The sequence below is a fragment of the Pongo abelii genome, chromosome 19, assembly GCF_028885655.2.
Source record: "Pongo abelii isolate AG06213 chromosome 19, NHGRI_mPonAbe1-v2.0_pri, whole genome shotgun sequence".
Taxonomy (NCBI): domain Eukaryota; kingdom Metazoa; phylum Chordata; class Mammalia; order Primates; family Hominidae; genus Pongo; species Pongo abelii.
Window position 1 is genome coordinate 6,375,387 of NC_072004.2, and position 22,446 is coordinate 6,397,832.

The 22,446-nt window shown below is 52.3% G+C and overlaps 1 protein-coding gene across 1 annotated transcript in view; it reads right to left on the reverse strand.

Annotated features, from left to right (window-relative positions):
* The window catches only part of PITPNM3 (PITPNM family member 3), a 105,794-nt gene that overhangs the window by 79,877 nt on the left and 3,471 nt on the right, over window positions 1-22,446 (reverse strand). Inside the window, exon 2 of the mRNA XM_024235409.3 lies at window positions 7,543-7,638. Coding sequence (XP_024091177.3) covers window positions 7,543-7,638 — 96 coding nt within the window. The remainder of the gene's footprint in view (window positions 1-7,542; window positions 7,639-22,446) is intronic.

Genomic DNA, 22,446 nt, shown 5'->3' on the forward strand with positions numbered 1-22,446 from the left:
AGCCAGGCTGGGCACTGAAAGAGCAAGAGACCAAGGACACAAAAGACAGCGGTGTATATACAGAAAGGAGGACTCCTCCAGCTTTTAGCTCAGCGAGTTCCCTTTGCCCTGCCAAGGGAGACAGTCTTGTGCTTTGCTCTTGATCCAGCTACCCAGTGCCAGATGTGCCCTGAGAGTAAATCCTAGATCCACCACCACCACCACCACCACCATACCCACCCCATTCCTGGCCCTGATGGTATTTTTGTCTCTGCAACTGTCAGGGCCTGGCCTGCTTATGCATATTCATGGAGGGAGGGCTATTTAGATGCTGGAGGGGGTGGGGAAACCGAAAGAAAAGTATTTCCCATTCAAGTGAGGGAATGGACCTGGACACCATAGCCAACAGAGCCTCGCAAGGCCATGGGGAGCCTCATTGACAGATCCTTCCAGGTGAAGCCCAGCATCCTCATTTTACAGGTGCAGAGCTGTGCCACTGGCCCACGGCCATGCAGAACCTCAAGGGAAGGGCTGGGCCAAGAATCCAGATCCTGCCAATTAAAGGCACTCCCAGTAACACTATCTGGTGGCAGTCAATTTCATGAAAATACCTTTGTTTGCACCTAGATGTTTGCTGGCTCTGACTGGAGTGTTCTTTCCATCTAAGCAGAAGGTTAAAGTGAAGGATGCAGCTGATATTTTCTAAATGAAGACATACATTTTGCTATAAAAACAGAACATAAAGTGAGCTAGGCTTGGCATATCCAGCCAAATCCCAAATAAACTCAACCAATGCCACAGTGACTGCACTAGCCCCAACCTTGCATCCTTTCAGGGATGAAGACTTCAAAAGACAGTTCCATTTTCTCTCTAGAACTTAGCGTTTCATAGCCAGGAACCCTGGGAAACCTGGGCTGCTCTAACAGGTCAACCCATCCTCCTTGGTCCACTAAGCTTTTCTTACCCATGGCTTCTGGCCAGACTACCTGTTACCCAGCAATCTTCATCCCTCACAATGAGGAGCTTACTCAAGGTCCAGGCATGGTTCCATTTTGAGGATCCATCCTGCACTACGGACTCTGAGTTCTGCATCTCTGGCCTTCTCTGGGGCAGGGACGGGGTACCCAGGGCCAACCCTGAGCCTGGCCAGGAAAGCATGTCCAGAGGACACCCACTGCCTTCCACAATATGGGCTACTGGGCCTAGTCTGCCCCCTGTCTCCTTGCTGGGGCTGTGAACCCACAGCACTGAGCCAGTGCCTCCCTGGCTCACTCTGGCCACACCAGCCTTCCTGCTGTTGCTCAAAGATGCCAAGCTTGGGTGCAGTGGCTCACGCCTGTCATCCCAGCACTCTGGGAGGCTGAGGTGGGCGGATCACCTGGGGTCAGGAGTTCAAGACCAGCCTGGCCAGCATGGTGAAACTCCATCTCTACTAAAAATACAAAAAAAATTAGCTGGGCCTGGTGGTACATGCCTGTAATCCCAGCTGCTTGGGAGGCTGAGACAGGAGAATCGTTTGAACCCAGGAGGCAGAGGTTGCAGTGAGCCGAGACTGTGCCACTGCAGTCCAGCCTGGGTGACAAAAGTGAAACTCCATCTAGAAAAAAAAAAAAAAAAGACGCCAAGCTCATTCCTTCCATCAACACTTTGCTCTGGCTGTTCCCACTGTCCAGAACACTCTTCCCCCCAGACTCACAGGTGGCTCATTTCTCATTACTCAGCTGTCAGCTCAGGGCCACACCCCAGGGACCCTCCAGCAGCCATCCACTCTATCGTGTCCTTTTATGTTATATGGTGAGGACAGTCTCCATTTTTTAAACAGCATTACTCAGGCATAACTGACATTCCATCAACTACACACCTTTAAAGCACACAGCTGGGTAAGTTTTGACATATGTACATACCTGTAAAACCATCACCCCAACCAACCTAGTGAACAAGGCTCCATCCCCTCTAGAAGTTCTCTCCTGCCCCTATGTATCCCTCCTCCCCCAACTCCCCATCCCCAGGCGACCGCTGATCTGCTCCTGGCACCACAGATTGGTTTTCATGTCCTAGACTTGTGTATAAATAGAATCATACAGGATGTACTCTGCTTCAGTCTGACTTCTTTCACTTGGCATGATTATTCTGAGATTTATCCATATTGTTGCATATATCCATGGTCCGTTCCTTCTTAACTGTACCACAATTTGTTCACTCACTGATGCTCATTTGGGCGTTTTCAGTGTGGGGCTATAATCCATCAAGCTGCTGGGAACATTCATGAGCAAGTCCTCAGGTGGACAAATGCTTTCTTTTTCTTGGGGAAATGCCAACGAGCAGAAGGGTTGGGTCACATGGTAGTGAAGTATGATTTGCTTCTTAAGCAGCTACAATCAATTTTCCAAAATGATTGTATCGTCGTACATTCCCGCCAGCCGAGTTTGAAAGTCCCAGTGCCTCCACATCTTGGTAAGTTATTATTATTATTATTATCTTGAGACGGAGTTTCCCTCTTGTTGCGCAGGCTGGAGTACAATGGCGCAATCTCAGCTCATCGCAACCTCTGCCTCCCGGGTTCAAATTATTCTCCTGCCTCAGCCTCCTGAGTAGCTGGGATTACAGGAATGCTCCACCATGCCCAGCTAATTTTGTATTTTCAGTAGAGACAGGGTTTCTCCATGTTGATCAGGCTGGTCTCGAACTCCTGACCTCAGGTGATCCACCCGCCTCAGCCTCCCAAAGTGCTGGGATTACAGGCATGAGCCACCACGCCCGGCCCCTGGTAAGTTATTTTAATCAGCCATTCTAATAAGTAGGTAGTGGTATCTCATTGCAGTTTTGATTCACAGTAATGACGTCATTCCCTAATGATGAATGACATGGAGCATCTTTTCACATGCTTACTTGCCATGTATATATCTGCTTTGGTGCAGCATTATTCCTTTGTGTTATTTTGTTTATGGTGTTTTGTTGTTTTTTTTTTTTTCAGAGTCTTGCCCTGTCACCCAGGCTGGAGCGCAATGTCATGATCTCAGCTCACTGCAACCTCTGCCTCCTGGGTTCAAGCGATTCTCCTGCCTCAGCCTCCCGAGTAGCTGGGATTACAGGTGTGTGCCACCATGCCCAGCTAATTTTTTTGTATCTTTAGTAGAGACGGGCTTTCACCATGTTGGCCAGACTGGTCTCAAACTCCTGAACTCGTGATCCGCCTGCCTCCGCCTCCCAAAGTGCTGAGATTACAGCCACTGTGCCCAGCCTATGGTAATTCTTAATAGAATGTATTTGCTTGTGTATTGTCTTCCTATGTGTCACCTACCACCACCACTAGGCTATAAGCTCCATTGGCTGGGGCAGGACTCGCTTGCTCCTGTATCCCCCATACCCAGAAGACCACCTGGCACTTGATGGACGGATGCACCATTAATACTGTTGAAAGAGTAAATGAATGAGGCTGAATTCTAGCTCCCGCTCTGCCTCTTTGTGTGGCCCTGAACAAGGTTCCCCAGCCTCCGTTTCCCAGCTTGTAAAGTGAGTCAGAAGTGTTAAGATTCAAAAACCTTGAGAAGCCTCCCAGCTCTGGCTTGTTCTGGGTTGGAGGCCACATCCCCTTCTGGCCGCTCTGGGTTTTCCCTTACTCTGCATCTTCCAACCTCGGCACTGCTGGGCTGTGGCCCCCCAGATATCCTGTCTTGATGGGGGAGGGAGTGACACTTCTTTTGAATCTGGGAGCCTGGACCCCATAGCCCACCCCGCAGCATCCAATCACTCCTGAGCCCCAGACCTGCCACCTTAGCCAGAGGAGCTGGCACCCTGCCGAGGAGTTGTTATGGATCCAGAGAGCTCAATACTCCTGCCTGACTGTTCCCTAATCCCTCCCACGCCTTCCATACACAACCAGACACCCCCAGAACCCAGAACTCCCCTCTGCTCCCAGACCATGAGCTCCAAGGGCCTCTCCAGGTGAACCCCAATGCTGGGCCAATGGGTTGGGGCTGACGGCCGCAAGGGAGGGAGGACAGTCCTAATATCAGTAACACGTCAAAGGGAAAGGGCTGACCCGGACATTAAACTCCTGGGTTCCAGCCTCTGCAGTTCCATCTTGATGTGTGATCTGGTGGCGATGGGGGGGGGGGTCCCTTCTGTGCTGTGGCCTCAGTTTCCCCTTTAGTGCACTGAGGAGGAAGGAGATACAATGTTCCCAGGCCCGGTCAGTGCTGGTACCTAGCAACGCAGTTTCTTCCAGTGTAGACGCCACTTGGTTTCCCATTCCTCTGGTCATTTTTGTATCAGTTGAGGTGGGCAGGGGTGGGGGATCATGACGGGGGTTACGGGCAGAGGAGGGAGTACAGATGCAGGAGCTCTCAGGGACAGCAGGCTGCCCAGGCAGCAATGACACTGCCACACTCAGGGCAGCACGAAGCCCAGGAGTTGGCTGCCAGTACCCAGCTGGTCTCTGCAGGGAGACACAGAGCAGGTCACCTGTGAAGACCTCCACACGTGCAGGAACTGTTGAACTGGACATCCATGGCAGCCAAGGAGTCATCTGAGGGGCTCACGGGGGAAACCCTGGGAGCTTTGGAGGCTCTGGTGCGGGATGTCTGAGTGGGGCTGGGTTTAACGGTGTTGGCCCCACCACAACTAGAGTTGGAACTCTCTGGTGCGGGATGTCTGAGTGGGGCTGGGTTTCACGGTGTTGGCTCCACCACAACTAGAGTTGGAACTGTGGAGGCCACAGGGTGCCAGGCCCTGCTCAAGTGGAAGACAGAGACTACACCCAGGGTCAGGGTTAGGGTCAGGGTCAGGGTTCAGTCTGGGCTGGAGAGCAGAGGGCAGGGAAGCAGACCCTCAAGGGATACTCAGAAGCCCATGGCCTGGTCCCAGACACAGAGCACTGGCCGGGCTGGGCTGGGCTGGGCTGTACCAGAGCCCTGGCAGAGAGAGAAAGGTTGGCTTCACCTCTCACTGCCTTGAGCCATGGAAACACACAAAAGGCCTTGGTCAGGCAGGAATGGAAAGGAGATCAGGAGTTGGCAAATCAGAACTAAACAGGGTCCCAGCAGCCTGTGGGGTGGATCCTGTGGCTTAGGAATGCAGATGCTCTGGAAGAGGACAGATGGGAGGGAGGCTGCAGAGATATACGAGGTCCTGTAGGGTGTATGGAGAGGCAGAAGATGGGGAAAGACAGGGGAGAGTCTAGGATCCCGAAAGAAAGGGAGAAGAGAAAAAGGAAGTGGCCGGGCACGGTGGCTCACATCTGTAATCCCAGCACTTTGGGAGGCCAAGGCAGGCAGATCACTTGAGGTCAGGAGTTCGAGACCAGCCTGGCCAACATGGTGAAACACTGTCTCTACTAAAAATAAAAAAAAAATTAGCCGGGCATGGTGGTGCATGCCTGTAATGCCTGTAATCCCAGCACTTTGGGAGGCCGAGGTGGGCAGATCACTTGAGGTCAGGAGTTTGAGACCAGCCTGGCCAGCATAGTGAAACCCTGTCTCTACTAAAACTACAAAAAAAAAAAAAATTGGCCAGACGTGGTGGCACATACCTGTAATCCCAGCTACTTGGGAGGCTGAGGCAGGAGAATTGCTTGAACCCGGGAGGCAGAGGTTGTAGTGAGCCAAGATCTCTCTGTTGCACTGCCACCTGGGCTACAAAGTGAGACTCCATCTCAAAAATAAAGGAAAAAAAAGAAAAAAAAAAAAGCAGATGATGAGAAAGAAAACACAGGGCCACCAACACGGGAGGAGTGGGAAGTGGGGCCGATTTCATGGCAGAACAAGCTGTGAGACGGGAGGGAGAGGACGGAGACAACGGAGGGGCCAGGGAGACAGCCATCAGCGTGAGAAGCACTGCAGCTGCTCTCAGGGATGGCAGGTGAGCAGGGCCCGAAGGGATAGAGCTGACCCTCGCGCCACCCACAGATGCCTCTGTCGTCAGCTGGGAACGCAGAGCCCTGATGAACTGCAGAAATGTTTTAAATGAAAGTCTTCCAAGCATCAAAATATTGAAGCCGTTGTTGTCTCACTGTGGGTTAGTTGCTATGGAGAAATTCAGCCCCGGCAGCCACTCTAATCAGATGCCCATGGGAGACAGGCCCCAAATGGGCTGGTTTAGGGCTGGCCTCAGAGAAGGGGTTCCCCGCCCAGAGCCAAGAATGGGGGACAGCTCCCCACCTCCCAGCCACGTTTCCTAAAAATCACCCAAACTGGGTCTGCTCCATTGTTGGAGACATAGAGCTGATAGGGAAACTGAGGCCCAGAGAAGGTGAAAGACCCGCCAAGGTCACAGAACTAGTCGACGGCATGGCTGAGACCACATCCCAAGTGTCCCGCTCTGGGTATAGACGTCTTCCCAGCACGTAGTCTGTTTCTCTTCCAAGACCCCATTTGCCAAGCATTTCAAAGCCAGCTCCGTCTCAGGAGTAAGTCAACACCCTAAATATGGTGACTTCCCAGAGTTGGGCCACGCAGGCCAAGCAAGAGCCAGGGACTGTCCTGGGCTGTGGAGCAGGACCCTGGTGCTTCTCCCCAACTCCTCTGCAGCCCAGCCGAGCATGGCTAGGGAGGGTCTTCTCTGCTCAATTCCAGACCGATTCCACCTTCCCATGCCCGTACACCTGCCTGGGTGCTCATGCCTCTGAGCCTTCAAGGCTGATCTCCGCCTGAAATGCCCACCCCTTTGGATGCCCCTTTTTTTTCAATCCCAGTGTCAACAATGCCCCTTGCTATGTCTCGTGGGTTGGCCGTGATGAGATGCAGAGGTCATTTCCCCACCCTCCTTGTCTCTCACTGGCAACAGTCTTTCTAACACTCTGGCCCTCCCTGCATCTGTGAGGCTCATTTCTTTTTTTTTTTTTTTCTGAGACAGAGCATCGCTCTGTAACCCAGGCTGGAGTGCAGTGGCACCATCTCGGCTCGCTGCAACCTCCGTCTCCTGGATTCAAGCAATTCTCCTGCCTCAGCCTCCCAAGTAGCTGGGACTACAGGCACCCACCACTACACCCGGCTAAAGGAATTTTAGTAGAGACAGGGTTTCACAGGGCCACCTGTTGAAGGGAACACATCTGTTAAGGGAACACCCATGTTGGCCAGGCTGGTCTCAAACTCCTGACCTCAGGTGATCCACCCGCCTTGGCCTCCCAAAGTGCTGGGATTACAGGCATGAGCCACCGCACCTGGCCTGACTGTTCTCTCTTACAGCAGCTGGCATTTTTACTTAGCAGCAGCACTTTTACTTAGCGGCGATGCTCCCCATTCATCATTGTATTTTCTTGGATGTCTGCCTCTCCTGCAAGGCTATAAGTTTGATGAGAGCAGCAATGTGACGACTGATTGCCACAGGATCCCTGGCACCTAGCAGAGTTCCCGGCATATGTGAGGGGTTCAGAAAATATTTCAAACAGTGAACAGATGAAGGCTGAGCCCCTGCTCTTGGCACACACACAGGATGGGTAAGTATGGAGTGTGGAGCTGCAGATACCACGTCTGAGTGGGGAGGGATGCAGACCCCCAAATGGGATCTTCTTGAGGCTTCTAGGAAGGTCACCCAGCCAGTGATATGAGACTGGGGTTCACTCACCTCTGGCATCAAAGAATTCATCATCTGAGCTCTCCACGGAGTCACTGAGGACATTTCGAAGATGCCAGGGGGCACCGCCGCCCGGGGGAGGGCCACCTGTTAAAGGGAACACATCTGTTAACCATGCCTGAGATGATGTCCCAGTATGAGGGAGGTGACCCAAGATGCCCCTGGACTAAAGGTCAGTTAGCATCCTGCACATCTGTGCCCTCTCCCTCCAAGGCCTCAGACCTCACAGAGCCCTCCCTCTCCTGTGTTGTCATTGAAGCTCAAAAACCTCTCTGAGTAAGCACAGCAGAGCAGGAATGAGTGTGCCCATTTTGCATGTCCTAACACTGAGGCTGGTGGTAGTTATGAGCCTTTGCTAAGGTGACTTTGCCAAGCAGTGTCTCAGTCAGCACAGGGGAAGCTCTGCTGTATTAACAAATGAGCTCAGACATTTAAACAGCAATGGTTCATTTCTCACTCACACACAGGTTGGAAGGGAGCTCTGCTCATTGTGGTCACTCATAAGTGCCACCACCTTACGATGTCACCAGCTCAAAAGGAAACCTCAAGTTCTGGCCAAGCAGGAGAGAAGGGCTCAGAAAATCTCACCCAGTCTTAAATGCTTCTGCCCAGAAATCACACACTTCTGCTCACATTTCACTGGCCCTGGCTACCAGGCACACACGTCCTGTCCCTCAGAGACCTGCGTTCTTGTATCAGCAATGCCCCTGCCTGAGTTTTTCCATCTGTACAATGAGAATCCTGGCAGAGACTGTCCTTTGAAACTCTTCTACTCTGACTGATATTGGAGGAGCCCACCTGGCCTGCAGTAACTGTCAATAAACAAGCAGGGGGTAGACATCCTCCCCAGCCACTGCCAGGTGAGCCTGATGGTGCAGTCCTTTGAGATACCTGCTACAGTCCCAGTTCACCACACTGCCTACCCTGCAGGATGCTGGCACTGTTCCCTGCCCTGAGTCCAGATCCCAGAGCATAAACTGTTCCTGAAGGGAGAGGGCCAGCCCAGGCCATCCAGGGACACAGCCCTCCTGCCTGTCGTTCCTGCCTGGCCCACCACAAACTCCCAAACACACACCCAGTTTGTGCTTCATGGCTTGGAGCCCAGTGAGAAGCACATTCTGAGACATCAAAAGGACAGAGGGTACAGCGAGCACCAACTCAGTAGTCACCTCTAGGTACAAGGCTGATTCCCTAAGCTTCTGATCCCCTGTCTCCACCAGTGTGAGCAGATGTTCCACCCTCAGGCCCTGGATTTACTGCAAGGCGGGGTCTGAGAGTTCAGATGCACCATAACTGTGTGTTCCTAACACAGATACGGGACTATTTCCAAATGTATGTGGAGGACATTCTAGCTATTGCAATAAGACAAGAAAAAAGAAATGATTGGAAAGGAAGAAATAAAATTGTGTTTATTCCCAGATGACATGATTGTCTATGCAGAAAACAAAAAGTCTACAAAATCTATATTAAAAAAACTACCAGAACTAACAACTGAGTATAGCAGAATTGTAGGATACAAGATCAACATGCAAAAGTCAATTACGTTCCTAGATACAAGAAATGAACTGAAATTTGAAAATGATAATGCCCTTTAAAATAGCGTACACAAAATACTTAGGAATAAAGCAAATGTATGTAAAAATTTCTGTGATTCAAAAACTACAATCACTTAAAATTATTCCTGAATTATATCAACTGTATGTTTTCTCAATCAACAGATACTAAAGGTATAAAATCTATCATATCTACTACATTCGCATACTATGTGAATATGCTGTATTAATATACAGACATCCCTTGCTATCCAAATCTTTTCCATTCCTAAGAAGTAAGAATTTGGATAATCAGGAAAGTCCTATTATCCCCATGTGTTCAGCTCCTGAGTTTTAGATAGTAAGAAGCAAGAGTTTAAGTAGCAACAGAGTCCGCTGAGGATTTCTCTGGATCTATTTGGCTCCTGAGTTTGAACAGCAAGAGCCTAGTGAGAGGCTCCTCTATGCGGTGGCCTTATACATGCACAGTTTAGATCCATCCGAGAACAAAGGCAGAGGCATTCTCTCTGAAGACCTGTGCAGGGGTCCCAGCAGGAGGTCTGGGGCAGAGGGAAAGGTTGCAGGGAGGCCAGTCAGTTGCATTTGAGGGAGCAAGTTCTCCTAGCTACAGGTGAGCAGAAAAGGAAGGGGCTGGTGAGCATCAAAGGGGGCTTCTCATTCTGCGGACACTGTGTTGGGTACTGGGAACACTGTGGGGAATGAAAGGACAGGACTGGGAGCTCACAAAGCTTACATTCTGCAGGCGGGGAAGGAAAAACCAGCCTCAGTCAAATAAACAACCCAGATAATTTCAGCCTAAAACCTCTCCCTTCCTACACTATGTCCTCCTTCCTCAAGTGTCTTTTATGTGATAATTACAGCCTAAAGAATAGACAGACTTGAACGTGTGGATCTGTACATCCACGGGGAGAAAATGGTTGGGGAAACTCAGCCTCAGACATCACAAGAACTTTGTCACCTATTGTAGTTATAAATGCTGAACTAACACGATGCCTCCGTTTCATTATTGTGACTCTTTTGTGGTTAAAATATATATTCTTTTCAAATGCATATTTTATCTTGTTTACTATTATTCTACTTGCTTTCAAAGTGCATACCTGCCTTGGTGTTTTGTTTCGTTTTGTTTTTGAAACAGAGTTTTGCTCTTGTTGCCCAGGCTGGAGTGCAATGGTGCGATCTTGGCTCACTGCAATCTCCACCTCCCGGGTTCAAGAGATTCTCCTGCCTCAGCCTCCCAAGTAGCTGGGATTACAGGTACCTGCCACCATGCCTGGCTAATTTTTGTATTTTTAGTAGAGACGGGGTTTCACCATATTGGCCAGGCTGGTCTCGAACTCCTGACCTCAGGCGATCCTCCTGCCTCGGCTTCCCAAAGTGCTGGGATTACAGGCGTGAGCCACTGCATCCGGCCCCGCCTTGGTTTTTAAATGTATAGTGGATACCAGGTCTTCCCTCCCCTCCAGCAGGGCTGCCCAACAAACTTCTGGAAAGGTGTTGGGGTGGGGGAACCTCAGTTATATACCTGCAAAGACAGATCTGTTAAGATGGAACATGGGAACTCTTCCCTGCATCTCTTCCTCCAGCATGCAGATTTTTTGGCAAACAACAAAGGTCATATTTCCAACAAGGAGAAAAGCAATGGGCAATGGGCAGTGTCTCGGAAGGGGTTAGAGGGAAAGACCTTTGTGGAAAGGTGTCAGGCGAGCAGAGGCCTGAATAATGAGAAAACCCAGACATGCTAAGCGTGTGTGTGTGTGTGTGTGTCTGTGTGTGCACATCTGCTTGTGCACATACATATGTGGGACGGACTGGGCAAAATCCATGGATAAGAGCCTTCCTGGATGAAAGAACTGCAAGGGTAAATTCCCATATGAGCTTGGTGTGTCCAAGGGGCAGAAAGAAATCCATGTGGCTGGGGCCAGTGATTGAATGGGTACAAGAATAGGGGAAATGGAGCCTGACCAGGTAGGGTAGGACGTGTCATGGACGGAAGCTTGGAACAGGTGAGTTTTAAGGCTCCTCCCACTGCCGAGCCTCTATCACCTGCAAACTTCAAGAGGAGGGGAATACAGATGCCGAAGAGGGTCAGAAAGTCTCGTGGGGGAGGGGACCACAAGTCAGATGTGCTAGAGGCCACGTAGGTTCCTGAGAGTCACAGCAGGTGGGCATGACGACCCCAGAACAGCAAGGGAAAGGCTCAGAAGCAGTGTCCTTGAGGCGGGTCTTTGCCCTACACTTCCCTGCATTTTCTGGGTCCAGCACAAAGTCCCACACAGAAGAGGGCCAGGAAGTGTCTGACAAACAAGTAAATGCACAAAAATGATTTGCTTGGTGAGTACGGCATGCCAGGCAGTCTGCTAGCTGCTTTTCAGACATTAGCTAAAGTCATCCTAACCAAGCCTAGCAAAGCAGACATAATGAATCCCCACCTTACAGCTAAGGAAACAGAGCCTCAGGGATGTTTCAGGAAGGCATTTGCTCTGTGGAAGAGCTCAGGGCGGGGGACCTCGGTCTCCTCCTCTCTCCATTGCCTGCTGTCTTGGAAATAGCTACCCTTCTACCTGCTGCTGGCCAGCTGGGCAAGGGGCCAGAGGCCTGCCCCTGGCTCCTCATGGGGGCCCCAGCCCTGGGGGGCTCAGCTGTTCCAGTTCTAGAACCATCTGCCCATCAGGTCTACAAATCAGTGTCTGGGTATCCTTGTGTCTGTGGGAAAAATCTAAATGGATGTCTACATTCCTGCGTAGAGGTGTCTAGTGTTACATGAGCATCTGTCCCTGTGTCTGCTTGGCTGTTGTGTGTGTGTCTACATTCCTTGGGGAGTGTGAGCTTACTCACCTGCCAGCCCCCTTCCTAATACTGTTCCTAAGAATCGTGCATGCATGCACACTCCCAGAATTCTCTCCCTGTCTCCCTCACACACAAAGTAAATCAGCTCCAGCCATGGGTGAAAATTTAGCAGAGGTTAGAACACAGGCTTTGGAACAACACAAATCTGGGTGCAGTGTTCCCACTTGCTAATCTAGGACCTGAAACAAGTTAACTTCACTGAGCCTCACTTTTCTCATCTGGAAAATGAGTATCATAATCCTTACCCCACTGTTAGGAGATTTAAATGACATCAGCCCCCAGAGCGTCCAGCCCACTGCCTGGCACTTGGAAATGGTGGCCTTTTCAGCGACAGAACCAAGAATTGAGGCAAGGTAAGCCCACCTGAGGGGCTTCCAGGCAGCTGTCAGGGGCGCTCTCCAAGGCCTCACAGCTCTATCTGTGTCCTCCAAGGCCCAGCCCACCTCCTCCTGAAGATGCTCCTTCCATCCACCTTCACTACCACATTTATTTATTTTTACTTTTTGTTTTTCAATTGAGACAGGGTCTTGCCATGTTGCCCAGGCTGGTCTCGGACTCCTGAGCTCAAGCGATCTGCTCACCTCAGTCTCCCAAAGTGCTGGGATTACAGCGTGAGCGACCACACCCAGCCCCACATTTATTTAAAATGTTAAGTCAGGATGAAAGAGAAGGGGAATATCCCACCTCTTCTTCTAGCAATTTAAGAGAGAAACAAATGACCCTTCACCCCAGGAATGCCAGCACAGCTCCGAACTGGGCCCCTCAGTGGGAGGGGCTGCTGGAAGCCATCCCCACTCCCTCTCCTGGGCCCGATACCCACCACCTCAGGTCCAGGGTGGTCTCCTGGACCTTGTCATGGGCCTGGGTCTCCCTAGCATGGGTGTAGCCAAAGACTCCGCTCAGGTCGTCAGCTCCTCCTGGCCATCTTTCCCACCCAGGGACACAGGACTAGGCGGACAGAGAGACAGACAGGCAGACAGATGGACAGGCGTCTCCTATGTGTGTTCTGCTCTATATCAGGGACCCCAAGGCAGCCCCAGCCCAGGGGCAGAGTCCTCAGGTGAAGGGAGATGCCACCCCCGTGCTCAGGAGCCCTGTCTGAGGGGAAGACATTTCACAGTGAGGAACGCCCTGACCGTAAGATGCAGAACAAAGGTATTGGCTGATGCTTCCTGGGCCAGACCTTGGGCCAGATGGTGTTAGGAAGGAAGGAGTAGGGGACAGAGCTGAACTGGAACAGTCCCTGCCCTCAGAAATGCCAGCCCTGGGGGCACAGCCCTACACTGCTTCCTGCACAGAGCACGGGAGGAACAGAGGAGCAGGCGGCCTGGCCGTGCGAAATTCCACACCCGCGTGTCTGTCCCGAGGCAAGTGGGAACTGTCCTCCCGGAAGCAGGGACTGGCTAGGGTCCCCAGAGGGTTTCCGGGGGAGGGGAAGCCAATATGAGCCTCCAAGGAAGGGGTGGGCAGGGTTGGCCAGGCCGGGGCAGGTGGGAAGAAGGGAGAGACATAGGCCAAAACAATCGAGCCCTTTCCAAGGAAAGCTGGATCTAGAACTTTCTCCTCAAGGGTAAGGAGCATCAGGGCAAAGGAGGGCACATGGGTGTCTGCTGGCAGCTGTGACTCCAGGGACATTCAGATAGCACCTGCAATTTCCAGACCTCCAGGAAGGAACAGGTGCCCCCAAGCGAGGCCCTGGTGGGTGCACAGCGTTGGGCCGGCACCTGCACCTACTGGCCTGTGGCCACAGCTTCTAGGCCCAGCCCTGCCTACGTTTGTATCAGAAACTGCAGCCTGTCAATGCTGGATGGACTTGAGAAATCTGTGCCTCAGAAGAGGAGAGGGAGGCCAGCCATGGTGCCGCACACTTGTAATCCCAGCACTTTGGGAGGCCAAGGCAGGAGGACTGCTTGAGCCCAGGAGTTTGAGACCAGCCAGGTCAACAAAGTGAGACCCCATCTGTACAAAAAAATCAAAGTAAAAAAACAAGCCTGGCAGGGTGGCATGTGCCTATAGTCCCAGGTACTCAGGAGGCTGAGGTGGGAGGATCACTTGAGCCCAGGAGGTTGAGGCTGCATTGAGCCATGATCATGCCACTGCCCTCCAGCCTGGGGGACAGAGTGAGCCTCTGTCTCAAGAAAATAAAAATAAAATAAAAAACAGAAAAGGAGAAGAGCCAAGAGTGAGAGCAGTGCCTGGCTGCAGGGCTGAGGCTCATTCGAATGGTCTCTCTCTCTCTCTCTCTCTCTCACATACACACACACACACACACACACACACACACACACACACATACATGAGAACAGCAGGTTCTACAAGCACAAGCATCAGGGTCTAACTCCTGGCAGCTGATGCAGCTGAAAATAATCAGGCCTTGGGATGTCCCATGGGCAGTGGGAGCCCCGTAGACACATAGAGCCCAGAGTACACATGTGGCTCATGCAGCCACACACACACACACACACACACACACACACACACACACACTTAGAATCACACTTCAGTGCTCTCAGCTCTGCCTTGGGGTCCCTGGGGTCCAAACTCAGAATGTGGAGTGCAGTGCTTCCTACTGCCTGGCCGAGGCTCCTGCGGACAGGAAGGTGACTGTGAAGCCCCACCTCCTCTCTGCCTCCTCCTCCCTCGAGGGAACCACCATCCCTCACCAACCCGACTGCTCCCAGCCCCAGTTCTGCCACTCACCAATTCGTGATCTTACTAAATGGCAGGAAACCCGTCTGTGCCTCAGTTTCCTGCTCTGTAAAACGGGGAGGATAATCATGCTTACATAGTGTCGCAGTGAGGATTACATGAACAAACATTTCAAAACGGTTTAGCAGAGTGCCTGAGACTCCATCAGTGCTACAAAAGGGTGTGTTAAATAAAATAATAAATTGTGATTCTCCAAGAGCTTTTCTTTGGTTCCTTCATCTGTGGCAGCTTCCAAGGGCAGACCCCTCTCCTTCTTCTCAGGCCCCTGGAATGGGAGCCTCTCCACTCCCCAAAGGCTGGAAATGCTTGCCCCTGCCCACGCTCATGGGGCCAATCCCTCTCTCCTCCCTCCCATCACAGCTCCCTGGGGCTTGCCTTGTCTGCCCCCTAAACTTGAACTACTGCAGGCCAGGACCTGCTCTCCCCTCCCAGCCTCTCCTTCCAGCAGCCTGGGCTTCAGCAGCACATTGCCACCAGGAGAGCCTTCACACCACGCTCCTCTTCCTCTCCAGGCCTTTCCTCCTGCAGGTCCTGATGCCTGAAATGTCTTCTATCTCCCCATCCCACCCCCAATTCCTACTGATGCTTGAAGCATCAGCTGGAAGTCTTTCTTGGCCCCTGAGGCCAGCCCGGGCGCCTGTCTCCTTGTGTGTCCTTCATGTCCAGCACCTGTGTCCCTCAGAGTCCCTATTTACAGACTGGGTCTAGGCCTGCCTGCCCCACTGGGCTGTGGGTTCCCCCTGGAAGACACCTGGTACGAATCCTCTCCAGGCTCCTATCCTCCACCAGGTCAGGGCTGGGCACAGAGAAGGCTCTTGTCATGCTCAGTGTTGCCCAGCATAGGGGAGATCTTAGCAAGGCCCCCTCTCAGGGGAGCATCCCCGAGGGAATGTCCTCAGGCTTCCTCTCTGGATCAGGGTGAATTTGGAGACCAGACCAGTCCAGGGCCAGCCAGCCTATCCTCAGCCTTGAAGGGGGGCTGTCCAGGGAGGGATGAGACGCCAGGAGAAGCTGCTTCCAGAAAAAGGCATTACTGAAGGAAACCAGTACTGGTTGGGGGTTGGTTGCTATAGAAACATATCCTAACTATCTCCCAAACTGCTATATGTGCCACCGATGAGCTCATGTGCTCGTCTGTTTCAGGGGACACGCCAGGAGCCCTGGAAGGGCCTATCTGCCCGGGTACGCAGCATCTGAAGCCAACATCCTGGAGAACCCAGGAAGAAATCCAGCTTCCAGGGCAACCAAGGGGTTTCATCCATCCATCGGTAACGCACTTAAAGACTGAGGCTGACTTCAGGTTGCAGAACTGTCCTGAGAGCAGCTCAGGTCTGAGACTAGCCGTGGCCCAAACCTCAACCTCAACCACGGCCTCAACTTTCAGCTCGGCTGTAGACTGAGTTATAACCATGGCCACAGGCCAGGCCACAACTCCTGTCTCAAACCACACCACGAACCTGACTACACACCCAGCTTGACTCAGTCACAGACCAACAACACTACTAGCCAAAGACTAAGCCCTAATCCTGGCCACACAACGGCATCCAGCACAATCAAGGGCTTGTATCAAATAACTTGAAGGATATGTTCACTCTAAAGTCTGTACAGGGCAGCCGCGGTGGCTGACACCTGTAATCCCAGCACTTTGGGAGGCGGAGGCAGGTGGATCACCTGAAATCAGGAGTTGCAGACCAAGCTGGCCAACAGGGCAAAACCCCGTCTCTACTAAAAAATATAAAAATTAGCCAGGCATGGTGGTGCATGCCTGTAATCCCAGCTACTCGGGAGGCTGAGGCAGGGAGAACTGCTTGAACCCGGGAAGTGGAGGTTGCAGTGAGCTGAGATTGTGCCATTGCACTCCAGCCTGGGTGACAGAGCAAGACTCCGTCTCAAAAAAAAAAAAAGAAAAAATCTGTACAGCATTGCATCTGGTTGCCTGGGATTTCCACAGCTTCTGCTGCCTGTCGTCTTCATGATAGCCCAGGGAGGTCAGTAAGAAAGGACTCACAATTCTTGTTGACAGATGAGAAAACTGAAGCTCAGAGAAGAAAACTGATGTGCCTCCTGTCATGCCGCCTGTTTCTAGGGGTAAGGGGGGTCTCCAAGCAGGGCACAGTTGGCCGAACCAGTTGCTTTGGGGAAAATGTGCTTTTTGAAGACCTGCTGGTATGTCATAAATATGCCATTTAAATACCCATTAATTACCTTATTTAGGAGATAATTAGTGATTAATAGCTTTGGCTATCTATTGTACTTTCATTTGCTCTGCCAATTAGGCTCCCAACAGTTCTGAATTATTTGGAACAATTCTCCCAAGGCCCAGCTGTCCCCCCTATGTCCCGCCAGACTCTTGTTCCATAAGGAGGAGGCTCTCTCCTCCCTCTAAAATGAGTTCCCTGTAGCACCTGCCACTGTGCCACGACAGGCTCTGCCACCTGCAGGCTCCCCAGGAGGGCAGCCCGAAAGACAGGACAGCAGGAGGCATTCCTTCTGCTCATCGCAGGATCCCCTTGCATAGAGCTGAGAATGGGCTCAAGGTCCAGGCACCTACCCAGGCAACGGGAGGCCAGGTTGGAATCAGACTCCTCAAAGGACTCTGGGGTCTCTTTCTTTTTTTTTTTTTGACGGAGTTTCACTCTTGTTGCTTAGGCTGCAGTGCAATGGCATGATCTCGGCTCACCGCAACCTCCGCCTCCCGGGTTCTCTCCTGCCTCAGCCTCCCTAGTAGCTGGGATTACAGGCATGTGCCACCACGCCCAGCTAATTTTGTATTTTTAGTAGAGACGGAGTTTCTCCATGTTCGTCAGGCTTGTCTCAAACTCCCAACCTCAGGTGATGTGCCTGCCTCGGCCTCCCAAAGTGTTGGGATTACAGGCGTGAGCCACCACGCCTGGCTGGGGTCTCTTTCAAAGACCACCTCAATGAAATGACCAGCTTTTTGGGAAGCGCATCAAAGGCTGCCATTAGCCTGGAGCAAACAGTGGGAGGGCAGCAGCTCCCCACCCCATGCCAGCAAGAGCCAGTGTGACCCCCTGCAGGTGATTCGACTCATACCACCTGCCACTCCTGGACTGCAACTGAGCAAAGATGGGGCCCAAGGTTGCCTCTGCCCCCAGGCCCCTCCATTTGGTGCCAAAGCACAGTGCCAGGAATTGCCAGCCAAAGCCCCAGAGGCGGAGCTCTCATCACTGCTCCAGATTACACTATACAAGAAGGAAACACAGAGGCTGCGAGGGATAAACACACACACACACCCGCACTGGACAGTAATGGGAAAACTGAAAATAGCTCTTTTTACCACAAGGGATGACTCCAGAGTTGCTCGGTTGGGACTAGCCTCATGGGGGGCAGGAAGTAGGACCAAGGGGAAGAGAAGGAACCCACAGGGGCGACATCAGGGCCAAAAGGAGCTCTGCTGAGGGTAGTAATCTGGATCAACCCAGAACAATCAGAAAAGGTCAATGGTGCATGAGTGACGGGCAGCCACAGACACTCAGAATCTCTGAAAAACAGACTCTAGAACAAGTGAAAGCCTTCTAGCTGCCAGCCCCGAGAGCTCACAGTCCCACATCCTGCACACCTAGGTCTCTCCCTGAGGAGGGCAGGAGTGCAGGACGTGACGTGCTCTGCAAATACCCAGAGCCAAGCAAACACGGTGTCAGCAGCAGACAGCTCAGAAGAGGCCTCTCAGATCCACCAGAACTCAACGCCCCTCCCAGACAGAGCCCAACACGTTTCTATTTTTGCTTTCAACCCTTGTTTGGCATCCCTGCTACCAGCTAACAGACGGCTACTTCCCCTCCTTCCAGAAGAATGGGTCATCTGGGAAGAGGAACACCTCCTCTCTGGCCTCCCATGTCCCAGGTCTTCTAATAAACAGGCTGACCCTCTCAAAGAGAGACAAGGCTCCCAACACCCCCAGGAACCTTCCCCTGGTAGGTGGTTCACTCCAAGCTGTCCTGCTCACCAGCCCTGGAGAAGAGCTTCTCCGAGACACCTAGAGAGAGCAGCTTCACAAAACCTGAGACGCCTGCTTTCCAGAGGCAGATGCAACCCCCCGCAGCCCCTTGCCAGCCCTGGCCACACGGACTACACCCTATGGAGCCCCAAATTCACTCACACTGTGCCAACTCCAGCCACAGACTGAACCCCAACATGCCACACCCTGCACCCCATCTCTAGCCTCAAATCGAGCGCTGACAGTGACCACACAGGCCTCCAGCCTGGCCCAATCTGAGCTGTGGCCCCATGAACGTGTGAGCCTCACAAATCCAGCCCTAGGAGAGCCTGGAGGAAGCAGGTTGGCTGGGTGGGGCCCCAGTGCTGGGACCCAGCTCCCACCCCAGAGTCATGGACAGAGGAGGCTTCTGCCCCCTGTCTACCCTTGCCACACACGCACCCTGTGGGGGCTGGTGGCCACACAGCTGTGCAGGCCTCCACAGGCACACGTGGGACCCTGGAGGTGGCATTTACCTCCGGAGTGACTCACTAAGCCTCCTATTCCGTTTGCAAAAGGGGGTGCAATTTAGCATTTTCTTTCTCTTTAGAAAACAGGAATTTTAAAAGAGAGAGAGTGAAGAGAGATTTGAGGGAGTGGGTGGGGAGCTCAGATCTCATTTGATTTCCAAACTCATTTGTTATGCATTCTCTCCTCCCACCTCCCACACCAAGCCCTTCCCCTGGGGACCCTGGCCACCCCCTTCCGGGCTGCTGGCTACAGACCTGGTGATGGCCTGCCAGGAGGCACGTGCTCTCCACGTCCATGTCCTCAGCTCCCCATGGATTGACTGACCCTCAAGTCTGGGAGGATCAATGCAAGGTCAGAGTTGAGAGGGAGCAAGGCCTCTTCAGGGCACAGTAAAACCTACAGCCAGGGAGGCTTTCTCCAAAAAGGAGAGAGCAGTGTTGGAGCTGGAAAGAGCCTGAAGCGCATCCTGACCCCCAAACTCTTCCCTTTCACTTTTACAGATAAGGAAACTGAGGCCCAAAGAGGACAGTTCAAGGTCAACCAGTGCCAGAGCCAGGCCTCTGCTTCGTTAGACAAATTAGCTCCCAGGAATATTGACTACAACAGTAGAAGAGACATAAGCTCTAATTCCAGCTTTGCCTCTAACTTTACTTGTGATTCTAGAACTAGACATTTAACCCTTCTGAGCCTCAGTGTCTCATTCATAAAATGGGAATAATATTGGCTCTACCTCAGAGATGCTGTTGAGCCATTGGACAGAAAAGCATGCTGAGAGCTGCTATAGGATCTGAGCCAAATCGGTCCCAGCATGCGAACTCCCGATCCTAGGCTCTCAGAATTCCTGGAAGGCAGCTGGGTCCTACAAGGAAGTCCCCAATCCCTAAAGCCTCCGTGGTCTCTGAAAGTTCACACTCTGTCCTTGAAAGGGAAAAGGATGCCGGATCTCAGAGAAGGACCCTTGACCGAAAGGGTCTGGTCTCTGTCTCCCAACCTGCTTAACAGGTAGAACTGAGAGATCACCAGGCCACCTCCAGCCATGAAGTCTCATAGCATATGAAGATGTATGTGAGAAAACAGCTTCTGGCCAATCTGACCCAGACATGGCCCAGGCAAGTGGCTGGGGCAGCGACGCTGTCCAGCCAGGTCCTCGTATTCTGTGTCCTGCCACACCGGACATCCAAACACAGGTCAAGTTACAGAGGCCTCAAATGAGGGATAAGGGGTTCCAGGCCCAGGGTCACAGGATTGAGGTGGAACCTCTCTGTTTGAGCTGCACCATCCTTGGCTCAAACAAGGACACCACAGCCAGAACTGAGAGGCAACAAACGTCTCAGGCTGGGACCTGCCAGGTCTGGTGCTGTGATAGGTGATTTCACAGAGGTCGGCGTATTTGCATAGGAACATGAGGCACATCCAAGTTCCAGCACACCCCAGACTGCAGGAAAGCTTTTGAAAAGCCTGGAGTCTGGCCAGGCACAGTGGCTCACACCTGTAATCCCAGCACTTTGGAAGGCCGAGGCAGGCGGATCACGAGGTCAGGAGATGGAGACCATCCTGGCTGACATGGTGAAACCCCGTCTCTACTAAAAATACAAAAAATTAGTCGGGCGTGGTGGCGGTTGCCTGTAGTCCCAGCTACTCAGGAGGCTGAGGCGGGAGAATGGCGTGAACCCAGGAGGTGGAGCTTGCAGTGAGCTGAGATCACGCCACTGCACTCCAGCTGGGCAACAGAGCGAGACTCCGTCTCAAAAAAAAAAAAAGCCTGGAGTCTGGACACTGGTGTCTGATTTGACCATATTTGACCACAGACTTCCCATTGAGGACCAAAGAAACTGGGTTTGCCATCTCCTTGCAGGAGGCAATGCCTGTCCCAAGATACGCAGTAAAGTAATCGGTGCCCTAGGCCTGGGAGTTTCTCGGAGTCATGCCTCAAATCCCCTGGCACCTCCCCAAAGATTTAAGAATCCCAGTGTTGTCCAAGTGCAATGGCTCATGCCTGTAATCCCAGCACTTTGGGAAGCCAAAGCAGGAAGGATTACTTGAGGCCCAGAGTTTGAGACCAGCCTGGGCAACATGATGAGACCCCCCGTCTCTATGAAAAAAAAATGTATTAAAAATGTTGTTGTTTTTTTTTTAAAAAAATCTGTACTAGTCTCCTTTCCAAGCTTCCAGATGTTTCCTCCTCTGAGTGATCCAGCCACTAGTCCCTGCCCCTGGGAGCCACAGAGTAAGGGGCCCAGGAGAAGTCTGGCTTTGGAAGGATGTGAGAGCACACGCCCCACTCCAGGAGGACCCCAAAGGAGGCTGACTCAGCAGAGCAAGGTCCAAACTCTGGAAACCCAGGCTCTGCCGTCACCTTCTTCTGTGACGCTGGCCAAATACCTACCCCTCACGGGCCCTCAGCGACCCATTGTTAACGAGGGAACATGAGTATTGAAATGTTCCCTCCCATCCTAACACTGTAGGATCAGTACTTTACTGACTCAAATTACTAGGTTTGCCACATGGAAGCCTGCCAGCTACGCCCCTCAGAGCAGTTTATTCACCTGAGAGGAGAATAAACTGGTTCCTCCAGCCCGGGAGGCCCAGCCCTGTGGCCTCGGCTCTGTCTCTGCAGATATTCCTGCCCTAGCCTGAGAGGTGCCAAGACCCTCTAGGCTGTTCACTCTGCTCCTGCCTAGCCTGGGGACCTGGCCCCCACCCCCTACCCTCATTCTCTCAGTGGGAGAGAGGGGCAGCCTGTTGGGGTGCAGAGGGAGAGGCACAGGGAGGTAGACAGGAAGGGAGGGGCAGTGTGGCTGGCAGGAATCAGAACCAACCCTTCCCAACAAAGGCAGCTCCACCAGGCTGGCCTCTCTCCAGCTTCCCAGGAGCCCTGGCGTCCCAGCCAGAGGGATCTGTCGAAACACCCGGCACTCCTGTCTTCGTGCTCTCTGGAGTTCCTTTTAGCCCTCTGCATTCTTCCACTCCAGCCAGGTTTCTGTACTTTTGGGCACTTCCTACCCACCTTCCACCCCTACCCATAGCAGTCCTTCCACACTTACACATGTGCCTTTTCCTTTCCATCCTCCTAGCCTTTGTTCAAGCCACTACCCCCACCTGGAAGCTGGCCCCTGGTCACCTTTCTTTTTCTTTTTTAGACGGAGTCTCGCTCTGTCGCCCAGGCTGGAGTGCAATGGCACGATCTCGGCTCACCTTGACTCCTGGGTTCATGCCATTCTCTCGCCTCAGCCTCTCAAGTAGCTGGGACTATAGGCACCCACCACCACGCCCAGCTAATTTTGTTTTTGTATTTTTAGTAGAGATGGGGTTTCACCA